At 39.0% G+C, this 26,293-nt stretch overlaps 1 protein-coding gene across 1 annotated transcript; it reads right to left on the bottom strand.

Annotated features, from left to right (window-relative positions):
- Positions 1–1,132: 1,132 nt before the first annotated feature.
- Positions 1,133–26,000, bottom strand: STN1 (STN1 subunit of CST complex). Its single transcript, XM_054382492.1, is given in 9 exon segments — positions 1,133–1,290; positions 5,187–5,259; positions 5,883–6,005; positions 12,562–12,721; positions 13,444–13,576; positions 14,712–14,873; positions 16,557–16,628; positions 21,018–21,113; positions 25,868–26,000. Coding segments are annotated over 9 exon segments (1,110 nt in total).
- Positions 26,001–26,293: the final 293 nt, after the last annotated feature.

Genomic DNA, 26,293 nt, shown 5'->3' with positions numbered 1-26,293 from the left:
AACCTCTGAAGTGAGTCTGAATTTAGGAATAAATATTCCAAATATTTCTTATATAGGTAACCTTTGTTCTTAAACATTATTTCAAACTGATCAGCAATCACAACAGGAATCTGAAAATGAAATTTGCCCTGTGGCAAATCAGACCTTTTCATTAGCATAAATTGAAGTTGCAGTTCCCCTCAGTACCACTTCACTCAGAATCTGGACTTCTCTCCCTAATTTCCAGAGATGTTGTGGGGGGTGGATAGGGAAGGGACAAGAAGGCTTCTATAATTCTTTCTTAATCCTCTTTTATTTCCTTCTGTACAGGTACACCTTTTCAGCACTTGTTCAGACCCACGGTGAGATCTGACTTGGAACCCAAAACAGACCAGCAATGGTAGAAGTAGGGAAGCCGGCAGGGAAATTGAGCCCTGCAGCAAGTAGGGAATCTACAGCAAAAGAATGATTCATACATAGTTTTCCACCATGGATAAACATACCACCTCTTTAAGGCCAGAGTTTTCCACAGGCCTCTGAATGTAAATGCCAAATATTTTGTCATGCCTTTCTCTTAGCCCATATCTCACTGCAGCCAGGGCTTGGAGTGAGGCATACATTATAACAATAAACCAGAGACCTGGCACATGGGGCTACTCACTGGCTTTCCTCATGCGTATGGTTTATTTTTCCCTGCTGTATCAATCCTTATAGGGCTTTACCACTACATCTGCCTCCTGGGAGTCTGCTGTTTCGACTGTTGCAGGAAAGGTGCAGAGGAAAGAAGACAGATACATTCAATCCTTTCTACTCTATTCAAGTTAAAGGTCTCACCTCCACACCTAGATTAATTAAACAGACAAGTCCCTGCAGCAGCTAGTCTTTTAGGAGGATAAATACTGAGTAAGTCTGGGCTTTGAACTCTGGCACATGATAGAGTTGTGCTTATTTCAGATCAAATGTCTTGCATGGTAACCTTCCTCAGGCCAATGCTATTCAGATGACCTCTCCAGAAATCTGAATAATCAGAATGTTCTTTTTTCCCCCCATTAGTTCATACCACGTGATACGAGCTTTTCAGCGTCACTCAACATCTCCTCTTTCCCTTCTTTATCATGAGTGGATCAGAATGAGTATATCTTGTCTTCTTTCTTTAAAAGACAATATAATATCCTTCCATGCTGCTGACAACATCACTGTTACTCTCAAGCAGTTCCATGACACGATGCAGCACTGCTTCAGTCAGAGAGGGGTTGTAGCTCTGCCTAACACAAGTCAGGACATGAAGAAAATGACAGCCTTTTTCAGCATCTGCAGAAAAAAAGAGCCAAAAAAAAATTAAAAGTGCATCCAGGAATGAAGGAAAGACTTCAGTCTAATTGCCTCTTTTTATTGATTATAATTCAGCTTAGCCATGAATAAACCCTACAGCTGTCTTGGAGGAAGAATACCCGAAGTACTAAAGCAGAGGTGAAGAGATTAATAACTTTACAGTACCTCCACTGTCCACCTATGCAAGGCACCCACTTTCTACAACTGCAGGAGAAAAGTGAAAATCCTTTTGCTCATATCCAACTTTAAAACCCTCTAAAACAGAAGGAATTTTGGTGACCAGGAACTGTAACTGCTTGCCCAATGCTGTCATCTTGTGGAAAACCTGCTACAATGCAGCTTTCATTAACCTAGCAATGCAATCCCAACACCTGCACATCAGACTACTCAAACAATTACACAATTAGAAAGTCAAAGAACTTTTTAATTCAGTTTTGTCTCCTTCTCAGAGGAGTGAACCCTGAAAACGTACAAGAAAATGTAAATAAGACCTCTTTTCCTAGAGGTCAAGCCAGAGACAAAAGTCCTTAATGGCTTCAATATTGCCCAAAGCTCAGTTGTCCAAGTCAACATATCCTCCAACAGACCCTGTAATGCCATTAATCATCAGAGCTGCAGGTCCCCTGAACTCCACAAAAGATTTCTTTCACCTCTCTGGCTAATAATAGAAAACTACTATAAATAAGACATATCAGCACAAACAACTTTCCTGCTTCTCTGCTCTCAGTTCATATCACGCAAAATAAGTTTGATAAGAGTACTGAGAATTGCCAGGGGCCATGGAGATCCCTGTATTCTGGTTTTGCTGCTTTGGTTTTTATTTTTGCCAATCTCTGTTCTAGAATCATCTGAGGCCCAGAGCTGCCTTAAAAGCTGTGAGAAAATTCACTGGTAGAGGAGGTACTGCTGGGTACTGGTTAAAAAATCTAAAAGATCAGTTAGTCTAATTCCTACTAGGCTTTGAATCAGGCAAAGATATTTCTTTAGAAGTCAGTGATCCAGAGTGGTAAAAGACTTTTGTGGCTGTTAGCAAAATATGCATCCACCACCCCAGGGACAGATAAGTGCAGAGAACAGAACAATACTTCTAACCTGGTCATAGTGACTGTTGATGCAGAGTAGCTGCATTTTGCATTAGTCACAGGTTTATCATATGAAGGTCAAAGTGCCCATCCCTGATCTACAATAACTTAGCTTAAGTCTTGATGAATTAGTGACTCAAGAGTTACTCAACAGTACCATACATATTTTCCTCCTAGAGGATGGTAGAAAATGGCATTTTGGAGTAGCTGCAGGTGTAGACAATCACTAGGTAACCCAGAAACACTCTTAGTCTACAGCCCAACTTTGAGGGAATATACTTCTTGTAGTGGGGTGATGCTGCCTCTCTTTCCTTGAGATACCAGGCTATAGCTAGTCCACCAGCTGAGGTAGGCCAGGCTGTGATTAACAGTCTTGCCTCACTACTAATATCAGAGATTACAGAGTTTTAGAACAACTACTATTTGCCCACTACAAACACATCACACAGGGTTCATTCTGACATAAACTTCAAGTTGTTTTGGTTTTTTCCTCTCTACTATTAACCTCATCTAAGCCTAAAAGCTGAGTAAATTTGTCAAAAAAACCCCAACAAAACCACCAAGGAAATCAATTTGGCCTACATCTACTATATTGTGATTCAGACTGGAATCAAAATGTACTGTCATCCTTTCCTGGCTATCTTAGGCCTCTAGATAGACCCACAGTATCCTCACATGAGGGTATTTAAGATCAGGCTATTTGGAATTACAAAGCCAAGGACAGGGATTGTCATGTAGGCATACTACAGATCAGGGTTTGCGGAGCTCTGACTACGCATGCTGAGGATTTTTTTAATTTGTACAATAGTTTCAGGCAGCTGGGTTGGGCCTGAGAATGTGTCACAACTAAAGCAGCAGGGTGAGGCATTGCTTTGAAAACTGGCAGAGAAGTAACTCAGGTGAGAGAAGAGTTTGGTTTATCATAAATCAGTCTGTCATGGAAGATTAATATTACTCCTGAAGGGAAATGGGTAGGAATTTCTTGCAACAAACAAGCAAAAGCCTTTCAGGTATTACCACATTTTTATTTTCCCACTACATGCCTGCTCACCAGTCAGGCCAAGCAGGTGGCTAAGTGCCATCCTTCCAGCAGAGGGGGCCCTACAGTTACATTGAGCTCTGTGCTCTTGCGTCATTCAGAGACAGTACCCTGTTGGTGTTGATTGAAGCTTCTTAGCTTTCCTTGTCAAAGTTTTCTGTGGCCAGGAGATTGAAACGGCCCTTCTGAAAACTAGCAAGGAAACACTGACCTGGGAATCGCCTTCTTTACAACAGGATACTAAGTAGGTGGAAAGCTTCAAGGAGAACATGAGGTTCTGTAAAGCAGTTGCTATTTTTAACTTGCTCAGTATGGAAAACATGGCTTTGAGGACTGAGGACTCTTCAATGTCTTTTCCATGACTGATCTACAAGTTTCTCTCTACTGTTGACTCCTCTTGAGCAGGAGAAAGAACTTCAGAACCTCTCTTGAAGCTCTAAGAGTACTTTACCAGTATGATAATGCACAAGAGGGGAGTTAAACACTAGGAAGTCACTCAGTGCTCTCTCTCTCTCTCTGTCAGCTGTATACAGGTTCCAGCTCTTACAGTGGCTCAACTGTATAAAAACCTCAAGTTCTCAGGACAACAAGCTGGTGTATAAACTGGGAAGAGGAATGATTTTACTCTAACAAAGATGTTGTCTGTGTTCCTGTTAATCAAATAAAAGACAATAAAACAAAGTGATATGGTAACTTGCTGCACTGAAGCAGTCTCAGGCAAGTGAGCCCATGTTTACCTGCACACCCAAGTAACATCTACTTTCTCTATCCCCCAAAGACAGAACTTTTACTCCACCTGCAAACCTTGTCTACAATTGTACCATTGCTTAAAGGTATCCAGTTGAAAATTCAAAAATAATACTACTTTAGTCAGGCTTTTTGCACTGCAGGATAACCATGACATACCAGGTCTACATGCACTATTACAGTTATGATAGTATAAGGATAAGACATATGATCTTAAATTGCTCCTATGTTCCAGTCAGTCATTTATTCTGTACTGAAGTGCATTCTACCCCTGAAATAGCTGCACTGCAGCAGCAAGTGATCCCTGCTGACATATTCTGCCCAATGAATTGAAAGAAACTCTGTAGCAATGTACCTGTGTAATTAACAGACATTCAAGTAAAGCACAGGCTATCACTATGGCAATAAGACACAATAGGCTTAAGGGACAGGGGTAACTCAGAAGCCACACGGGTACATTATCTGAAGAGGATTTTGCTAGACTGAAGTCCCTACCTGCAAAGAACAACCACCTTAGCTCTACCTAAGCTTAAAAGGTTACCAAGAGTATCCTACTGACTTAAGTAAGTTTTATTGTTGACTTAATGGAGGTGGGGTTATCACCTTTCTATACAGTCACATTTGTGTCAGCTCCCCTGTGGAAACTGAATTGGCAAGATTTGCTCCTTACCCAGAGAGCAAAGCAACAGCTTCTAGGTGCTGACCTAACTTCATTACATGCTGTTCCTCCCAAAATCTAAGTATTCTCAAAGATAAAGATCTGAGATAATGGCTGTTTATGTCAAATATTACAGGTTTACTTCCTGCTGGCACACCTGCTCCTCTCTCCATGCTCACAGGAAGCTGCTCTTGCACTCCTGCTTGTAGCTGTACTGATTAGCTACACCAGCAACTCAGCTCAGAGTTCAAGGGCAAAGACAAGAAGCATATCTAATGCAGCAGGAGTAGATATTGTCATCAATATATCAGCACCAGCTTATCAGAGCCCTGATCACACTGCTACTTACGCCTGGGTTTTCGACAGTCTTCTTTAATCATATCAAGCGTCACTTTAAGCAGCTCCTTATCATGGTCAGTCACCTGGAGAAAACAGAACAAACTAGCAACTTAGGGTGGTCTATTTCACCATAGGTGGCATAGCTGTTGAAAAGCAATCCAAGACCATGGCATATTCTATATTAACAGTCATAACTACAGTCTGCATTATATACTGCCTCAGAGATTAATAATGAACGTTACTATTGTTAGTACCACTAGGAGCATCCATGAATTAGGAGAACATCGTAATTTACTAAAATTCAACCCAAAGGAAGGTGACTGACTCAGCAAAATACTAAGTTTCAACCAGCAAAATACCAATTTTCAACCCACTTCAACAGAGAGCACTGTAGCACCATCCCAGGTTTCGAGTGTGCTCAGCTGCATCAGCGCACAGCTGGGCAATCCAGCAAACAGACTGCACTTGGAACAGCAGCAGTGCTTGTCTGGTGCTGAGTTACAGAAAGAACAACTCAATGGGTGATACGTGGCAAAAGCATAGTGAAGTAGGCTCTGGATAGGACATTTGAGTAAACAGACAATACTTAGATGCCCAGCTTCTCTTTCTGCAACATTTCTATTATTTCTGAAACACTTTTGCTGTTTCTACTCACTATGAAGGTCATATGCCTTAACCTGTTCGCAACCATAGCTCAGTTCCTTACATGGTATAAGTCCTTGGGGCTACTAGGTTTCTGGAAAACCACTCCTTTTTCTTGTAGCATCTTTATTGCTTCCTTAAAAGCACTGTGAATCATTTTGGAAGAGGAGTCACTTTTTGATTTCACCTGGATGGGAAGAAATAAAGCAGGTGGTGAGAAATCTCAGCTCAACTAGAGTTACCAGCAAAAGCTCCAGATGCTTTCAAGAACAAGAGGACTTTAGGCAATTTTGTTACACATTTTTCTTCATTTAGTAATTCACAAATCATATCTGTTATGTATAAACTAACCAACATCCCTGAGCTTTAAAAGACAGACAAACACACCAGAAGCTTGTGCTCTTCTTAAGGAACTACAGTCTCTAACTGTCTTCTCTGTATTTAGAAATTGTTTAAGTACTGAGAGAAGTCTTTTTTTGAACAGGATAGTGATGCTCACAGAACATTTGAGTAATTAAGCTTTGCTCCTATTCAGAACTTTCCTAATAATACAGGTAGGAAGATAGGGAGATCAGTGCTTTGTAAGGTAATATGAAGGAGGAATCCAAGTGTTGGGGAGTGGACTCCCATTTCCTGATTTGAAACTGAGGAACTATCCAAGGAAAAGGATGAAACTGGCAAGAACTGTATTTGTTTCTTTTTCCCTTTATTTCCAAATTTCTTACAAACATTCTAGTCATGCTCTTGTGTTTCTCTGCATCTTAATGAAATTAAAGGATAAAGAGCATGTAAGAATTAAGCCAGATATACAAGGTACGGAACAAAGGATTCAGTTTTAAGAGCAGGTAGGAAATGAGAACATTGTGAAAGAACAGTGTGCCTGGAATGTGCCATATCTGAGGAGGTTGTTTAGTTCTGTGTTTGGGACACATCTAATGCAGTAAGAAAGAAGGGGTGGGGTGGGGTTGAAAATTCAGGGAAAAAAAAAAAAAAGAAAGATTTTGTTTGGAAATAGAGCAGAGCTAAGACTCAGTTGTTAAAAGAAGAAAGTATGGGTATAGAGCAGCAAGAACAGGACTTATCCTTTCCATCTCTATCTATTCTACTATGTCCTGCTATATGGGCTGCTCCAGTTCCCCAGAAGTTGTTTCCTCATTTGTGGGAAGCACAGTGTGCTCCCTATGGTCTTCTTCGACAAGACAGTTAACTGCTAACCACAAACCAACATGTGATACCAAGAACCACACCAGAGCAACCAAATCTAGATTTTCCAAGCTTCGACTATCACCATAAATCACACTATCACATAAATCACAGTATCACAGTAAATGCTCCCATCCTGTTCTGAACAGAAGTCCCAGACTTCACATATCCTGCTTTACTATCAGAAGCACTCAGAGAAGCTCTGGGGGTAAAGCAGGCAACCATTATGCAGTAGAATGAATTCAGAAGAATATGTGAAACAGACACCACATTAGCAATGGAAGAATATCTATTCACAGAACATTCATTCAATCCATTTACAAGTCTCAAATGCAATTCCAACTGCTTTCAGGCCTGGAAGCTGATGTATTTAACTAGGAACAGCTCAGAGATCCAATAGGGATATTAGCATTACCATGCATCATAAGTTTCTCCACCCCCTTCCTCCAGCTAATCCTCAATATTTCAACAGGCATAATCACACCTCTCCCTGTCCCCCACAACAGCTAACTGTCCTTCTCCTCTCAAACTGACAGTGAAAAACAGCAGCCTAAGTTAAAGACAATTAACACAGAACAATAGCTTTTATTCTCAGTTCAGTTTTTCTCCTGCTCCAGACGCAGGACTTAAGTGCCCAGACACCTCTCTGTCCCTCTGTCCACCACAGAATTATCCGTTTGAGTAAAACCAGACCCTGCTTTTAGTTACAAACTTGATCTCACATCTGGACACCATTCCAGTCACAGCGTTAACACTACTATCATATTTCTATTCATACTGTCTCTTCAGATGAACTGAAGAAACAAACGTAAAATGTAGCAGAAAGGGTGAAGAGTGAATATTTTCTGATGGAAAAGCACATTCTCATAGCCATATGTAAAATGAAGAGACTTTGCCTCTCACTCAAATGCAGTAATAAATACTCAAGAATCTAAGAAACTGCTAGCAAAGCAACTACCTCAAGACTCTGATCAATTTTTAATGTGAAAACAAACATTTGGGGAAGGAAAAAAAAAAGATAAAAATATCTCCAAAGAATCAGGATAATTATTCAGTTTGGCTTAACATTGAGATCCCGTCAGAAAAGGGAGATAATTAAAAACAGACTCTGCGTGAACTGACACACAGCTCAGCCTGGATGGATACTGAAACAGAATCACTAAGAATGCAAGTCAAGGTACTGACAGTGTGAAGGCAGAGAGGCAGGCTTGGGAGTGAGAAAAATAAGTAAGCAGCTGCTACATATCAGCACTCTCTCATATGTGCTGCAGAGTCTAAGGGAAAGAACTCCATCATGAAGGACTGCTCCTGAAAAGAAAATAAGGGCTGTGGCTCTCTTTGGGGGCTTTAATATTATCCTGAAATGAGAGGAAAGGTTGAGGGCCTTTCTTCACTAGTGTGCCCTAGAAAATGCTTCCTCCTCTCCATCCCTCCCAGTAAAGCAACAATTGAGGAGTTCCTTTGTGAACACAATCTAAAATGACTTAATCCTTTCTTTCGGTCCACCCAAAATTATCTCCAGCATCTCATCCTGCAAATTCCTAAGTCAATAGTACTTCTTCCCAATATCTTATCACTCTTTTCTGCCAAACTGGGACTTCATTTGCCCTGGACGTCGATCCCTTCATCAATGTGGGATTTAGCTTGCGATTTAGTCTACTGAGCAGAAATCTATGGGAGATTGAACATGGAGCTATACACAGAGAAAGAAACCTAGCACTATGAAATCCTACATAATTTCACATCCTGCTTTTATTTCAGGAGGAGATTGAAAAATGCTTGCATTTCAATAGTTCTAAAGATGTGTTGTAGCTGTTAACACAGCTCCTTTTGAGTCACAGCTATTAGCCATCACTTCTACAAAGATTTTCTTCCAAGAAATGCAGATATTAAGTACTTTAACTGCTAACCCAAAGCACCAGCAAGATTCAAATCTAGATTTTGAATTACTTCTCACAATGTACAGACCACGTTTTGCAAAGTGCCACCCTTTGGCATGCCTTAGCTTCAGAGTGCACAATTTCATGTCCCCTTAAGTGCTGACGGCAGGGGTTTTCTCCCTCTCCCAAATCAAGTCCTTTTCAAATAAATGAAGCTGTACATGCAAACACAGGAGGATGCAAAAATCATTCACCACTTTTGCAAAACATATTTCCTCTTCTCACAGAAAGAAGCAGCTATTAAATAACAAATTTACCAGCACTACCCTCCCTCCCAAACCCAGACAAGGACTCTGTAGCAAAACCAGCTGAAGCATATATGTCCAGAATTAAGTTGGTATTTTAATCAATATATTCCATCTGATTGGTCTCACACAGCTTAGCAAGCTGGTGCTGTGCAATCAGTTATTCTCAGATCTTTAAAAACAAGACAAACTCCCTGTACAATCAATAATAGGTCAAGGAATGAAGTGGTACAGGAATTAGTCTGTTCAAAACACTGAAAGTATGTAACCTTTGGCTCATTATGCATCCCAACACACTCTGACGGTGCTAAAAGTTTCCTGGTATAACCACACACGTGATTCTACTCACAGAATTGCCCTTTGCAATTTCTCTTGGAATGTTTAATCCTTAGCTCAGACAGGTGACAATTTCAGTAATAGCGATTCTGGAAATGTCAGTGCTGAAGTCCTGTAATAAGCTTTGCAATATGCACATTTAAAGTAGCAGTATAGCTTGCTCCAGAGGCAGGAAGACATGCACATAGCAAACACACTGTGTTATACCTACAGTACAATGTAGAGGGTACATACACTAAGTGTGAACAGCACTGTAAAACTCCCTGCATTAACTACTTGTCATTGTTGACCTTGAGATAATATTCAAATCAAGAGAAGTACAAACAGCAAAGTCTGGAAAGCACAACACAATGTGTCCATGCTACTGACATATAGAAACTGGAATAGTTTCTATATGTTTCTAATAGTTTCTAGTAGCACACACTAGAGCTTATACATGGAAGAAGCACATAAAAATGGTTAATCAAGATTGGCTGGTTGCAGGTCATACTTAATCCAGTTGAGAAACTGGATGGATCAAGTTCACATGCAATTTTCTTAAAAAAAAAGGAACCAAAAGCTTTGCCAAACATAATTGCCTAAGTCCAGTAAGTACACTCATTAGGTTCCCTAAGTACAAACTTTTCTGGTTTTGCTTGTAGTCTTCTGTGTGGATACCCACTCCTCCAGTCTCAAGACATTTGTTTGAAGGAAAAGGGAAAGGCTGAAGCTTAGGGATAGACAAGGCACTGGTTATGGAAAAGAAAAACACACTGTTTTTTTAAAATCATAACACATTTGTTAATTTTTAGTTATTTTTAAAACACCAAGCTTTCCAATTCTCTTACCCTTTTCTCTGTAGGTTATAAATGTTTCCCAATATTGGCCTGAGCAAAGGACATGATCTGAGTTCCACCACATGCATCTGCTAAAGGGAAATTTATTCTGGAGAACCAGAAATCTGCACTGCTGAGGAGCTATTATGACTGGAACTGGAGGATGTGTATGGCACGTGAAGAGCAATTGTGCTCTAGAACACTAGAATCAGGGTTTTAAAAGGAAAAGTGCAACAAGCGAATAAGTTTGTATAATGTGGTGTGACCTAATTAGTTTGGTCTGCTCATCTAGCTCCTACCTTGCCAAATAGGCATGAAATAACATCATTCAACACTAGCAGCACCTTTAGCCTTCTGCTTTGAGGGCAATGCAAACCAGAAGACTACACAGGGGGAAAAAGAAAGGAAGAGCGACAGAAATAAGATCTATTACACTTCATTTTGCAGACCAGACTGGCTATTTGACTCTTTGCCCATTACAAGAAGTGACATCTTCAAAGAGAGCAGAGGAACACTAAAACACATTTCCAGAGCACTGCTAGGTGCTTCTCTTAAGGCACTCAGGTCACTTGACAACTGCAGATTCTTTCCTATGCAAAGACATACAGGTGTCTTTGCAAGGAATTAATACCAAAGGGCAATAGAGAGAACTGCAATTTCTAAATAAACACCTGTCTGTCCAAATTCCTGGGACATATACTCACACCCCTGCATCAGGGTCAGAAGCAACTATTAATTATGATAGCACTTCATGATTGCTAGCAACATTGATGCTACTTTGTTTTTGTTGGTTTGTGCTTTTTTTGGCCGGGTTTGGGGTTTTTTTGTCTGCCTTTCTCTATTTGCTCTATACCAGTTCCTACTTTAAATGGATTTGCAAGTTATTCATCTTGATATTTCTATAAATGCTGAAATTTAGAAGATGGAAGTTTCCAGTATTAGTCACAATGACCACTACTTCCTTTAATATAAAGTGTTCAGGAAAAAAAATAGCCTGTCCCGTTGGATATTCTAGCATCAAAGTTTTATGTCAAAAAGGAGAGCAGCTCCTGTATTGCCTATATCCATGCTTGCTTCAAAGCAAACAAGAAAAAAGCTTTAAAATGCTTTTAATGAAAACAAAAGAAACCACTCTCAAGAAACAGCTATCACAAGCAATTCAACTAGGCTAACAAGAATAGAGCTATTTTTCATTATTTGACCTTATCTACAAGGGACTGGTTTTTGTGGTTGGTTTTTTTGTTGTTGTTTTTTTTTTTTTTTTAAGAATTAAAAAAGTTTTAGATGTTAACTTTACAGTGCACATCAGAATCAGGCAGTGAAAATGACAGCCATGGATTTATTTCTCTACAAAAAGCCAAAAGTAAACAAGTGAGTCACAGCCCTCTAGATTAAGTTTCAGTTGCCATTGGTAACATGGTAAAAGCCATAACACTCTAACTTTTGCAGAAATTTACCACTTCACACCAGCTGAGAATCTAGTTTGTAATTTATCCAAACAACAAAGTAATAAAAAGCTATTTTACAAAGGCTTTTTTGTTCTATTTCCCATTCTGCAGCTGACTAAGTGCACTACCTCACTGGAAAGTTTCTTAACTGTTTAGTTACATGCAACTGCATGGAAAGTGATTTCAGTTAAATCCCACCTTCTGATCCTTTCAATCATGTCCTTCCACAACTAGGAATTTCTAACAAGAGAAGCAAGTTGCAGGGATCACTGTTCATCCACTCACAATCTCCTTTTTGAAGCTGCATCTCTATTAATACATTGAGCTTCAAATGAGAAACAAGACAGACTCTGTGCTCCCTTCTCTTAATCACATTCAAGAGCTCAAACATCTGTCCTAAACAGCTCAAGTGCCTAAAAGGGATCTCATTTTCTGATATTACCACTATTTATGGATCTAGAAAAGTTAGTGCCTGTTGCAGACTGTAAGTTTACTCAGCCTTAATACAAGATAACCTTTAAAAACAGAATTTTCTCCCACAGTTTTCTTCAGTCCACTTTTCTATATCTCAAGTGACAAGGTTTCCTCAAGCTCTGTAAAAAAATCATGCATAAATCTAAATCACTTCTGGTTGAATCCTCTAAAGGCAGCAGTTTCTTGTACAGTTGTTTATGGCTAAAAAGATCCCAACAAGTGCCTAGTACTATTTCTCCCCCACCAAACACTTGAAACTGTTACGTTCTGTGATTCACTCACCTCCTGGCAGCTGGGTCTGGGGGGATGCACACCAGCCAATGACACCAGAGTATCAATTGTTTCCAACTCCTGTTGGTAAAAGGTCTGAATTTTGTTTTCTAAGAGAAAGCCTTTCACTTTCTCATGCAGCACGATTGAGAAATTCTGACCCTCCAGGCCACTACAAGGACACACAGAACACGTCAAAAGGCAAGAAATATACTAATAACATTTTTTAGGACAATTACCTAGTCTGCTAAGTCAAAAGGTATTTTACTGTCCTTAACTGCCCACCTACCAGCTCACATCCCCCCCCCCCGAATTTAAAGGCTTAACTAAACCAGCAATAAACATCAAATTGTTCTTGTTCAATCATTTTCTGCAACAGCGTTGCAATGCTAAGACCTGCAGTCTCTGAAAGTACACTACACCCATCAGAGCCACCAATGAGCACACAGCTACCCTCAAAGTGGATACAGGAATGGGTGCTTGATTCAGTTTGTTGAGATTATGTATTTGTGACTTGATGATAACAATGACAGCAGAAGTTGAGAGCAGCCTGATGGAATCAGACACATGAAATCAGGCAAGGACTGATTCCTTTATCTAATCTGTCGATTATACCCCTACATCTTGTTCAAAGCTCCAGCTGTTTTTAACTAGATGCAAGAGGTCTGTACACACTACTTTACTTCCTTCCTAATATTCAGCTTAGTTCAGCATCAGATTTTTTTTCCCCCCACAGATTATGAACAGGTATCTCAACTGTATGCATCACCAATTATTTGAGAGCAAAGCAGGCTGCTACTGCATGCTTGTGCAGCATCTAAATCACAGGTGGCCCCTCTTTCTCCATAATTATTACAATAAACAATAATAAATCCCCACACTTTGTCCCAAGACCCGTCTGGATCCCACATTTACCTCTGTCCCTCCTCCAAGCCTTGGAAAGGCTTATCATAAACTTCTCTATAGAGACAGGGGAGTTCCAGCATTCTTGAAATCTGAACATCATAGAAATCATCATCCACCTTATCTGGAGCAGCAAAAAGAACACACATACTTGGCCAAGACTGCCATACCAATCTTTTAAGCAAGCATACCTGAGGCTTCACATGCCAGTATTAAATTGGCAAATTTTGTTCACTGTTGTTTTTATAGAAACAAAACCACAGAAGCCACTCCTGCTTTTACACTTCACAAGGAGGTAAATGGCCTGTTCTGGTGCATTGCAGACTACACTTTCATCTAACAACCTGTTTAGCCATAAATTATGATCTTTGTTTTACATTTCAGCATTAGATTAAGTTAACACATACTAAGGAGCTTTATTCAGGTGAAAATTAAAGCAATTTAGAGGCTATTTGAATTGCATGGCTCTCCTTTAATGAAACAATAGTGTTATTACCAGTCCTTAAGTGAGGTATATATTCATAAATCTTCTGTCTGGAAAGAAGGGTTGAATTCCCTCTCAGATTTTAGCTAGAGCTGAAAAATCTAGACTTAATCTGAGCTATACAGGGCTTTTAAAAGACAGGCTTCCCAACCAAAGGAAACATTTCAGTATTGTCTTTGAAAGATTTCACTATAGAAAACCAACTCTTACACAAGAGCACACACAGCAGAGAGAAGGTTTGTAGCTAGAAGGTCCTAAGGAGTAAAGAGTGGACTGCAGAACTCTGCTGCCCAAAATGCTGTTAGATACAGGGGCTGCAACTGCATGCAGATCAGTGCCCAAGTGACTGAAGATGAGGAACATTTCTCAGTGACTCTGCAAGGCCAGAGTTTAGGAGAATCTGCACTTCACTTGTACTATTTGCCCATGTGCTGCTTTCTGCTTGTGGAATGGATTACATAGGCCACAACAGCAATCATTTCTCCAAAGCAGCTACCCCACCACTGTATCTGTGTAGTATTCCTGTATGCATGCTAGTCACCTTTTATAGATTTTTACAAGAATGCCTCATTTACAGGCAATCTAATCACACACATCAGTGTCTTCTAACCTTACACTGCTGAAATGGAAAAAAAAGACATAGAGATGAAAACCACATTAGAAAAATGAGATGCCAGAAAATAAAGTGGAAATTATTCAATGAATTACACAAAACTTTAATCTTCTCATAAATTCAAGACAACAAAGTTACATATCACAGATCCAGAACACTCACAAAAACATGAAGCGTGAACTTCTCTTTGCTGCCTGTAGGTTCGGATGTGACCTCTGACCCTGATGACATCCCCAAGACTCAGCTTGGTTTTCTGGATCACCATTTTCTGCAGTTTCTTCATCTGTTCGAGCACACCAAGACTGCTGGCTGTACTTGGGTGACCTGAAAGAAGTGAGGGAAAGCAGATCAAGCATTAAGGCCAGGATCACTGTCCTTTTGCATTTATCCAAGGAACTAAGCATAATAGGAGTCATATTACCAAAAAAGGTCCCAGGAACCACATGTCCTGAGTAGCAAAACTTGTGTGACAACACTAGTTTACAGTATAATAATTAATCAAATAGTTCAAAAGGGAGGAGATACTGATTTGCCATGGAAAATGTCATAAATGGGTTGCAAAACTGAAATATTAATTTCAAATTGATTTTGTCATACTAACATGAAAGGAGAAAGGAAAGGTCAGTTGAACTTTTCACATAAAAGAAGAATGAGTCATCTAAGGTGAGGTCAAAAGTATTCATGTGATGCAATTTGACTTCTACACTGAGGTGAATGCAGCTTGACAGAACTTCACATTTATGTAACATGCCTCTGTGTGAGAGTGAATTGTTCGTGACTTAAAACCTGATTAATAATCCAAGTATCCCTGAACACAGTTACAAAGAGCTGGAAGAAACATTACTGTGCCCCATAGGAGCTGCTTTCTTTGGCAGTGGCTATTCAAAAACTACTGATGCACATGTAAAATAAGAACACAAGGCTGTAACATGCATTCAGGTTCCTCATTCTATTTCAAGCAGTATTTCATGCAGTTCCTTTAATGAATTTAAGTTGCTCATAAAAAATTATTTGATTGTGGGTCCCCATTAATTTTCTGGAATGATGTGCCACATCACCACCTTTCTAGAAGTGACAGATGTCTTTTAGATTCCAGTTGGGATTGTTCATACCATTTGTCACATCATTGTTAAAGTAAGTATGAATTATCTGTCTGTATAAATTGGCTTGTTCCACAGGCATCAGATTTTAACTTTTACATCAAGATTTCCTTTCTCCATTCAGTGCTTCTGTAACCCTAAAACTGGCAGATGATGCTTTTAATATTTATTTCAGTAGGATTCAATCAGCTCCACATAAGGATTGTCAACTACATGAACTTTCAAGAAGGCCCAAAGCTAAAAGTATTCTGTTCTTTGATAGATGGGAAACAGAAGAAAAAGCAAAGAGAAAGCCATACACCAGTGAATTCTTCTGTTTGAAACGCAGTAATTACTGCACTTAACGCAATTTCAGCACATGTAGAACTCCACCAAATCATAAAAGACTGTTGGCATCCTCCCACTGTGTTTTCATCAACTTTCACGTTCATCACTGACGGTACATGAATGAGAAGGAGGAGAATATGAATGCAAACAAAGAAGAAGATGAAGCCTGAAACTGAGTCACAGAGGGGTGGAATGTTTATCAGCTTGCTGGTAAATGGATTGACTTTTGTAGCATGTGACAGATATCCAGCCTAGTTCCTCACTAGACAAAAAAATGACAAAAAGAACTGTAAGAAGACTCTCTGAACAATGTCACAGCATAGAACTGAAAGATCATATTACTCAGATAGAGAGATGAAAGGTCATAACATAGAGGTTTTACTGGCATCATCACTGCACACCACACAAAAAGTAATATGAAACTGCCCAAATGGCCCAGGCTGAGGCTGTAGGATGTGATGGCTTAAAATTCTAAAGAGAGTTGAATTTGCTCTTCTGCAAGTTTGATCATTTATTAAATACATTTTTACTGATATCTGTCTTATGTAAGAGTCAAAAGAGAAATTATTTGATAAATTACCTGATAAAGATATTTCTTCTACCATTGGATTTTTCCAGCACATGCAATTTATAACTCCAGTACTGTCATCCACTGTAAAAGAACAATAAATAACAAATAATAATTAAGAATTACAGAGTAAGAAAGCAAGTAGTTAAGAAATGATGATACATAGATACGTAAGGGAGATGATTGCCAAGGATATCTCATTCCAACCAGCCTGAAAGGGAAAGTGGGTGTTCAACCCTTGCTTATACTTCTGAAATAATCTCCACAGTCATTTCAGCCATGGAATTAGCTCAGCACCAGATACCATGCTTATGTGCATGGCCCTGAAGTAACAGGTATATTTAAAACAAAACAAACAAACAAAAAAAAAAATCAAGCAAGCACAAATTTAAGTATGAGGCTTCAGTACACATATTGGATATAAAAGGGGTTTAATCACAGTAACAAGGTCAGAAGAAAAATCAGTACTGAAAGCTGAAATCAGGCAAATTAAAATAAGAAACCAGTCCCAAACCACAGAAACGTTGCTGTAATAGTGAGGAATCAGCACTTCAACACTGGGGTGTACAGTCATGTGAATAGACTAGGAGTGCTGCTACCTCCAGCTAATATTGTGTCCAAACTCTGCTGGCCTTTCTCCATACAAGATGCTCCAGAGAGCAGAAATGCAGCTCCTCTAGCCACGAAGGACAGAGGACAGCACATACCTGTGGTTCTACTCTAGGCCAAGAATTCCCAAATAAAAGTACACCTATTGGTGGCATGCAAGCCACTTCCGTGCCAAAAGAACTGCACACCTTCTCCTAAGCACAACAGCTACTTAGCTTTTCCTGTTTTGTTAGTATTCAAACAGAAGTTTTGCAATTTCTGCCCCAGGTACACCAATGTAAAGGGCAACAGAAAAAAGACAAAAGTCAAGGAAAACTACAAAACTATCATAAGAATCAATACATATCAAGAGACTGCATATAAGTGGTATGTCTAACAGTCAATAAATAAAAAGGCACTAATCAAATCACAACAAGGATCCCATTTCCAGCTAATACTCCAAGCATCTTGCTCCTTAAATGTAGCCATCCCCAAGACTGAGCTTCCACTCTTCATAAAGTGGAATCTTCAGTTTTCTTCTGCTCCTTAGACGAGATCCATTACTATAAAAGTAACTGCAATGTTTACCAGGAAGGTGTTGATAGATACCTGCAGTTGTTTCCTCTGGGAACCACAGAATCAAAGCAAAATGCCTTTGCATTGTCTCACATGTTTTGAAAAAATCTCCCTATTTGAGAAGTCCAATTTCAAATCATTGTCTTGCCTTCCTGTTTTCCAATACCTTAGCTGCACATTCCTAATAAACAAACAACATCTGTAAGACACAGGCAATTACAAATTCCATCACAAAACAATGTGCATCTCCTTGCTATCCCCCTTATGAGCTGTTGTGTCTGCCACAGAAGCATTAATTTTGTACCAGACCATAACCATCTAGCTAGTAAGGTTTCCTCTACTTGGTATACACAAACCCCAACTATTTTAGTAGGGGTCAAAATCCCCATATACCATACTAAGCCAGCAACAGCAACAAGAAACACAGCAGATGACATTTCATTGTTACATTACTGCAGCTTCTAGATGTTCCAGCTTGTTGTGATTGGGTGTTGCACCGACTGTGAGAGATAGGCTTCCTAAGAAGGGCTTAGAAACAAAACAAACAAGATTGAGGGATTAGGAGGCGAGGCTCCTCCTCATCAATGTAACAGCTGAAAACGGAGTCCTGGAGAAACTGACCTGCTCTTTACCACAAAGGGAATCTGGTAGCCGGGCAAGACTCTGAAACAAAGTTTTCCCAGTCCATAAACAAACACTTTGATCAAGAAGACAAATAACTGCTGAAGGAGAACTCTTACAATTGTATTAAAATTAGACAGGAGAATGCACTCAGGGGGTCTACAAGCTTTTGAGAACTTCCTGTGCTCCCTGAGCTGCCCTTCCTCTTCTCCTTGGGTTTAAACTTTTGTTTGTTTTCATTTTGTTTTGGTTTTTGGGGTGGAGGTGTTTTCTGTTTTCTTGGTTTGGGGTTTTTAAAGTCTTTTTTTTATTTTATTTTTTTTACTCTTACATTAACTATTTGAGGTGTAGCACCCTCAAAGCTCCCTGGTAAATTAAATAATTATGTTCAGTTTTATTTCCTCATTGAAAAAAAGAAAAAGGGTATGGTTCTTGGAGGGCCTGCATGAATCTTCTGACATCCCAGGGAGATTTTTTTTTTCAATCTCTTTTTTCAGCCTTTTAAAACAGTTCTAGAATATAAAGAAAACCACATGTTATCTTTTATTTTGTTAAAGTAAGACACAAATTTAAAAAAAGGTCTGAAAGGTGCACTTACTAAAATATAAGATTTCTTAAAGCTGCACTTTAATAAGGTATCTTTCACTTAACTAATCACAGTACTTGCAAATAAACAGCCAAATCAAAACACCAAAAAACCCAGATTGTACAAAGAGTGTAATTTTTTTTAATAAGCCAGGAAAAAGTTCACTCACTTTTGCAACTGGGATTTTGTCACAGCTCTGGCTGTATGGTTTTCATCCTAGAGAGGACCTAAGATTCTCTTAAAAAGAGCAGTGTGTATATTCTGATGTAGGGAGATAGGAAATGAGGGGGAGAGATAGCAGCAGTGACACAAAGACATTTCAATTCTCTATCAAAGAAAAAGTACAAAGGGGGAATTGCTTTTTAAGTCACTTCTAAGCAAATGGAAAGTGAGCAAGTACTGAGCAGTGTGCAGCACTTCAACTGATGCAACGCCTGCTCTGTGACTCACCAACCAGAGTCTGCTGATCTGAGAGATGCAAGAAGTTACAAGCAGGAAACTATCTAAGAAGTTAACAATTTTACACTGGTGGAGTCGGCCTGCCTGAAAGGGAGGGCAGGCTGGGGAGGAGCACCCTGGCAGGTAGCCTGAAAGCTCAAACCAGGAACTGTTGGAACAAAGAGTGGAGTTAGATGTGAAAGGACAGCAGGAAGCCCAGATCACTGAGAGCTGTACTTAGAAAGTCAGCTAATCTAATAATAAGGCCTTAATTCCACTGCTATACAGTTTGTTTTCAGTTCCATTCCTCCATTTTCTGCCCCAATCAGACAAGTTTATATTCAAACTAATGCTGAGAGCAGCATGGGAAACCCTTGCTCATAGAATTGGTTTTGCCTTGGTCATTTAGATTCTGTCTTCCTCAGTTCTCATTAAGTGATAACTGCATCTGCATATTAGTGCAATAAGAGGACAACAGCTGGTGTTCAATTTAAGTTTCAACACTTCATTACATCATCAGTAACATCTCTGGCTCTTAACTCAGGTGCCTATTTAGCCTGTGCTACTTCAAATGACAGTAAAACTTGTGCTTCAAAATATCTACTATCAAATAGTTATTTAGCATAATGGCAGGGTAAAAACAAACATCCAGTGCAAAAAAAAAAAAAAAAAGCTAGAAAAGATCCACCTCAAGAAACTTGCAGGTGCATTTCTGTAGAGCACAGGGTCAACTTTAAGCAGCCACACCCAGTGTGGGGTATACTATAACAGCATAGAACTCCTGCAGCAGCATGATGCAACTGCAGGCACCGTGGAAGTTGGGACCTGGTTGTCAACACTGTCTTCACAATACCCCTGTGAGTCAGGGAACTGTGGTTGTCTCAATTTTATAAGTCAAGGAAATGGGTAAGAAGAGGTGCCCCATGACTTACCTCCATCATGTGGAAACCCATGGAAGAGGAAGACCCCAGACATTAGTCCTTCAAGCACTTCAATAGGATCTATCTATGCATTTGGCTCTGCCTTCTACCAGATGACCACCACCCCTATTGCCCCCCTTCCCCTGGCTTTTGAAACTTGCCACATCACCAGTACTCCACTCTGCTGGTTCTCCATGAGAAAAAGACAGGTGAACAGAATAACAACCAGGTGTTTCCATGTTAATAAACCAGGTGTTTCCATGTTAATAAACCAGGCTGAATACTGGGAAAAGCAATAGGGAGGAAACAATTCCCAGCTGATTTGGGCAAGGACTGGTACTGGGATGCTTGAGTTCTATTTGCTAAATGTCTTAGACTTGGCTCCAAGATATGACAAAACATACAAAAAATCAGAAGGGATTTTTAAGGAAGAAGTTACTTCCCACTGCTAAATCCATTTATATCCCACGAAAGAAATTGTGTATATGTGAGGAAGACAGCAGAGTCCTGCAGCTAAGCAATAAACAAAATTAAGACTTGCTAGAAGACCCCAAATGAATCAGTTACTGTTTTAACTACATTTCTCTTGACATGGAGCGTGCTAAGTAATCTGAGCTCCAGACGTACATTATAGCAGGGTAAGAGGACAGCTGCTTTGAAAACAATGATTAAGGTAACTTTTAGGTTCTAACAGTAACTGAGATAAGAAGGCTAAAGTGCCAAGAAGAAAGAAACTTTTCTTACCTCCATAATTATAAAAGGCATCTCGTTCTTTTATTAGAACCACTATCCCAACAATATCCACCTGTCTCACTGGATGTCCATTATAAAAGAATATACCTAGACACAGAAAATTCTTGGTAAGTGTAACTATTTCTTTCAGCATCCCACCTTACATAGTCACATTTGTCAGTAAGAGACATATTTTCTTGCATATTTAATAAATTTTAAATTATACAATGCCTACTCATGTGGAAAAAAAAAACCCTGGATCAGTAAGGGCTGTGAACACTAGAAAGAGGAAGGATCAGCTCTGTTTAGGATATGAAAAAGCTTGCTTTTGTAGTGTGTCAGAACCTCATTAACCTTTTGTTTTCTTGCACATTTGGATCTGAAGAGTTTCTTTGCTGCAGGCACTAGGATTTTATTTTTAGAGGTTTTCTTTTGTTTTGTTCGTCAGTTTGGTTTGAGTTGTTGTCGTTTGTTTACTTTCTGGGATTTTTTGGTTGGTTGCTTTGGTTTTGTTCTGGGTTTGGTTTAGTTTTGTTGGGGGTTGGTTTGGTTTTTTGTTTGTGGTTTTTTTTCCCCTCAACTTCTCCAAGCTTCAGAATAAATAAAACACAATGGAAGGAGTTTGAGATTCTCACAATGCATCTGCTCCTGATTAAGGCAGAGCTTCCAAAAGGAAAACGAACATAATTCTGTCTTTCATTTCTAGAACAGGAGCCATGAGGGGTGAGAAGACAGAAACAATTCTCTTAGATTGTAAAGTACAGTATGAGGTCATTGCAGACAGCATCCTGAACTTCAGTTTCTAAAGTAACACGTTCTAAAAACATCCCTTCAAAGATATTTTTGGGCATCTATAAAAGTAACTGGAATACCACATAAAAACGTGTCCAGGAAACAGTGAGGAATCAGAGCCCCATGGACTTTGACAGCACTGAGAATGCCAAACACTATAATCCCTTTCAAGAGAGTGACAAATGTCGTTAAACCCTGATGTAAACATTACACACCAAAGCCTCACAGTTCAGTAACAGGAAGATAATAGGGTAATAAGCCCAGATACAGCCTGGGCAGGCTAATTTTCAGTCAATGTCTTCTCTTCGGTTTTCAAATACCACTGCTTTACTGAAGTATGCCATCTGGGATGTTCCAATAACTGTCTTCTGAAAAATAGATAGCTCAAGGGACTCAGAAGGGAACATTTGGCTCCATATGCTGTGGCATGTCTTATTCTTACAAAAGGAAAGAGAAACACTGCACCAAGGGAGTCAGGAAATGTTCTGTATTTGGGGGGGGAGGGGGGGGGGGCAGGGTGGAAATAAAACCCAAAATCTAAAAATAACCTGTCCTACATAGCCAGCAGTCTTCAATGAGCCTGGAATGAACTTTCTTTACATGAGAAAGGCAAAAATCCCCAAAGTTTCAGAAGAAATCATAGGTGACTAGCTAAGCAACTAATAAATAGAAGTTTTACGCATAACAATCCACTGCTGTGTTTTGAGGGTGCATCTATCACAATCATCTTAGAGCTGGCTATAATAATGCTGCAGTCACTGGTCAAGTCTGGGACAGAGAATGTTTAGCAGGTAGGTCCATTTTCTTTTCTCATTCCATTTACCATGACACCAACAAACACTGCTATAAAAACCCCTCAATGGAGATGCTTCTGATGAATGTAATTACTCACTAAACCTTACAAAAATCTCTGTAAAAGAAGGTCTGGGTCAGTTCCAAAGTAAGCTTGTGCCGCAGAGAATCGAAGCTCTTGACTGAGCAAGCAACATATTATTATGGTCATTTCTCAGTAATCTGAGCTTTAGCAAATGACAGACCAGATAAAACTGGTTCTTTCCATGCCCATAAAGTCACATAGGACTCCACCCTTAATGTCTGAGAAACTACCTGGATTAATTCAAAAGATGAATATATTTACACTATTAAAAGTTGAAGTTGACAACTTCAAGGTGTAAATTGTTTCTCTTGCCAGCTTATTTGTTCAAATTATGTTCATACTTAGCAATAAAAATATACTAAACATTTGATGTATAAACACATCCACTCAAGCTCCTAGTAACCCAGTAAAATGACACATATTAATAAGCTGTTAGCACAACAGGAAACCACAGCAGCAGTATAGGGGGCTACAGATAGACATCTCTCTAGGGTAACTTGTGGTCATGTCTTTACCAACATTACTGAACTGTTAGCTATTGCTTTAATTGTTGTTATGTCCTTTTATGCTATATGTAGCTTTCCTTGCTTGTTGACAAGCTGTCACAATGCAGTGATGCATGATAACTCAGAGAAGCTCATTTCCATGATGTGATTATGTGTTACAACAACCTTTGACACGCTCTCATTTCAAGGCCTCTAAGACAACACAATTGCTGATTTTTATCTGGGAGGTTTTCCAGCTTTCTTGTCACCATTGACAGTAGGAGGCTAATTGGCTAGGTTTACTGCTTCCCTGTGTTTGACTGGTTGGTTAGGGTTTTGAGGGTCGCTTTTTGTGTTGTTTGTTTGCTTTTTTGGTTGTTTTGGGGTTTTTTTGTTTGTTTGGGTTTTTTTGTAAAGAGATTAGTCATCGTGGCATCAAATCCTAATGCTTAAAAACGGAAAGAAAAAAATTATTAGGTCATTATGTCCATTTCCTCAGGGCCAGTGCAAGACAGTTTCATACAGTAAATTCCGGGCAATCTATACAGTCAGGATATAAACAATTCCAGTGAAGGTATCACACCTTTTTCCTGAGAAGGCTGCTCCCAGATGTCATTCTAAGGATGTTTTTCCTGACATTCACTCTGTGTTTCTTTCCAGTCTTCCTAGCTACAACTCTTTGTTTTGCGCTTATTCATTCTTAATTACCATTACTTAATGACTGATTTACAGCCAATCCTATACTTAGCTTCAGCTGGTCTTTAACAAACCCATTAAAGGCAGGAAACATTGACAGCAAGCATCTATCATCTTTCTTCACCAAAAGGTATTTTTTTGTGTGTTCCTATTTTGCAATCATTTGTTGCCAATAAATAAGCTGAAAGATGCCTGGTTTGGTTTATACACATCACCAGGCAAATGAACAAAATTCAGGATGTTTATTCTATGGAATTTAATTTTATTCTTTAAAGTTTTATGTAGAAAATTATACAGGATTAGTTATGCAAAATGTTAGATGCACAGGAAGCAGAGAAAGCTTTTATGCACCAATTTTAAAGGCTGGTAACTTGACATGACAGATACCACTTCCTTAGGAACATCTTAAGTAAACGCGACAACAAAAACCAAAACCAAACAAAAACACCCCCCCTAAAAAAAAAACCTAACAAACAAAAAACCACCCACCAAACAACAACAAAACTAAAAAAAAAACACCCCAACAAATAAAACAAATAGAACCCCCACCAAAAAAGAATCAGTTCCTGAAGCAGAAGAAAACTCACTTCAGTAAAAGAACAGGGAAGGAAGTGAAAAGGAAAATTCAGGTAATTTAGAAATGAAAAAAAGAGAGCAGGACTGTTCCTACTTTTGTGAACTGTTAGTTGAAGTTTGCAAGTTTAATTTCTTCTGAATATTATTTTTTGCATGTGTATGCTTTAATGTTCAAGTCCAAACTACAATCATATTCTGCTGACAAGGAATTGGTTCGTGTTTTGTTTGAAAACAATTAAAATGGCTCTAATTGAAGCAGAAACAGCTTTTACCAGATGCATTTGCTATGCAAGTACTGCTAAGACTACACACTAAAAAGGTCTCCAAGTACTGCTCACTCTAATGAAAACATCAACAGACTGTAGTCTACTTGCAATGGATTTAAGACAAAAGTTTCCCATCACATTAAATAACAAATATGTGTGTGTATATATACACACACACAGGGCTTTGCAATTTGTCAAGTTCCTAGGTACACAGAAATGGTTGTGACAGTTAAAAACACCATTTCTACAAGAACAGTACTGCTGCTATCCTTGCTGTTAAAGAAAAATAAGAATTACAAAACCTACACCAAATAGCATAAATTTCCACAGATGTATCTTGTCTCTGTGGAATTAAAACAAGCAAACTACAACAAAACAAAAAAAACAACAGAACCAAACTAAACCACCAAACCAAAACCACACACACCACTTCAGGTTTATTGCTTTTCCTCATTAATTCTAAGTTGCTTGGATTCTTTCCTGGTAATCTTGCAACTTGCCAAGTTTCAGTTTGGAGTAATAAGCATTTCTAAAGTAAAACATACTGTAGTCTATTTCAAGTCTTCATAGTGTAAAAAGAAATTCAAGGTCAGGCTCATATTGCTTTAGACAGGGTGATACTGGCTGAAGACCAGCAGGAAAGACTGCAACAAAGCACACAACTTCCAACAGCAGTTAGGTAATAAAAGGTGTGGTATAAGATTCAGCACAGATATCAGAATTTAAAATAAGGTGGTTCAAGTGTACAAAGAATGTTGCATATCTACCATATCTAGGACTTAAGCACAACCTCAAAATCTCTGTGTGTTTATTAATATCCACAGCAAAAGCAAAACATATACACCCATAGCTGTAACACATACAGCTAGAAAGGATCAGCATCTTTGGAATTCACTTTTATCAGAATTTTACAAGCACTACCATACAGAGGAAACACAATACTACCTTAAAGTAAATTAGGACCTGCATCTACATATGAGCTGATAGAACAAACACATTGTGTTTCACATACAACCTGTTGTCCTTAGAATTATTAAAGGCACTAATGTCACTTAGCTTAGGGGCATGGAAAATTACTGGTGTTTGCAAAGCACTCTGCAAGCCTTTGATAAAGGGCACAACATAAATCAAACATAATTCATATCATAATCATTGTGTGCAAGTACATACCTGGCACTTGCTTAGATTCTTTCATTTCTCGTATATCTTTAATATAGAGTCTTGCAAATGCAGAAAACACAGGATTCATCCCCCAGTATAGAGAAGGTGTCTCTTCTTCATGCTTCTTGGATTCAGACTGCATTCAAGACCTGTGAACATAGGAGAACTTAAGTTATTTTCTACATAGGTAAAGAGCTGTTCACATGTTCCAAAAGAATGAAAAACTAGCTTGTGATTTTACACACGATAACACAGAACTGATGAAGAGACACAGGAATGTTACTTAATATGTTATCTTTTTGTCACCAAATGAAATATTCTAAGTCACACTACTGATGATTAACTTGAAGCACTGAGATGCAACAGCAACAGTATTTTGCCCAACTCCTTTAAATAAAGCAGAATTTCAAGGATTTCTCCTCTAAGAACCCCAAA

The sequence above is a fragment of the Indicator indicator genome, chromosome 7 (assembly GCF_027791375.1).
Source record: "Indicator indicator isolate 239-I01 chromosome 7, UM_Iind_1.1, whole genome shotgun sequence".
Lineage (NCBI taxonomy): Eukaryota > Metazoa > Chordata > Aves > Piciformes > Indicatoridae > Indicator > Indicator indicator.
This window is presented reverse-complemented; position numbering and strand designations above follow the sequence as displayed.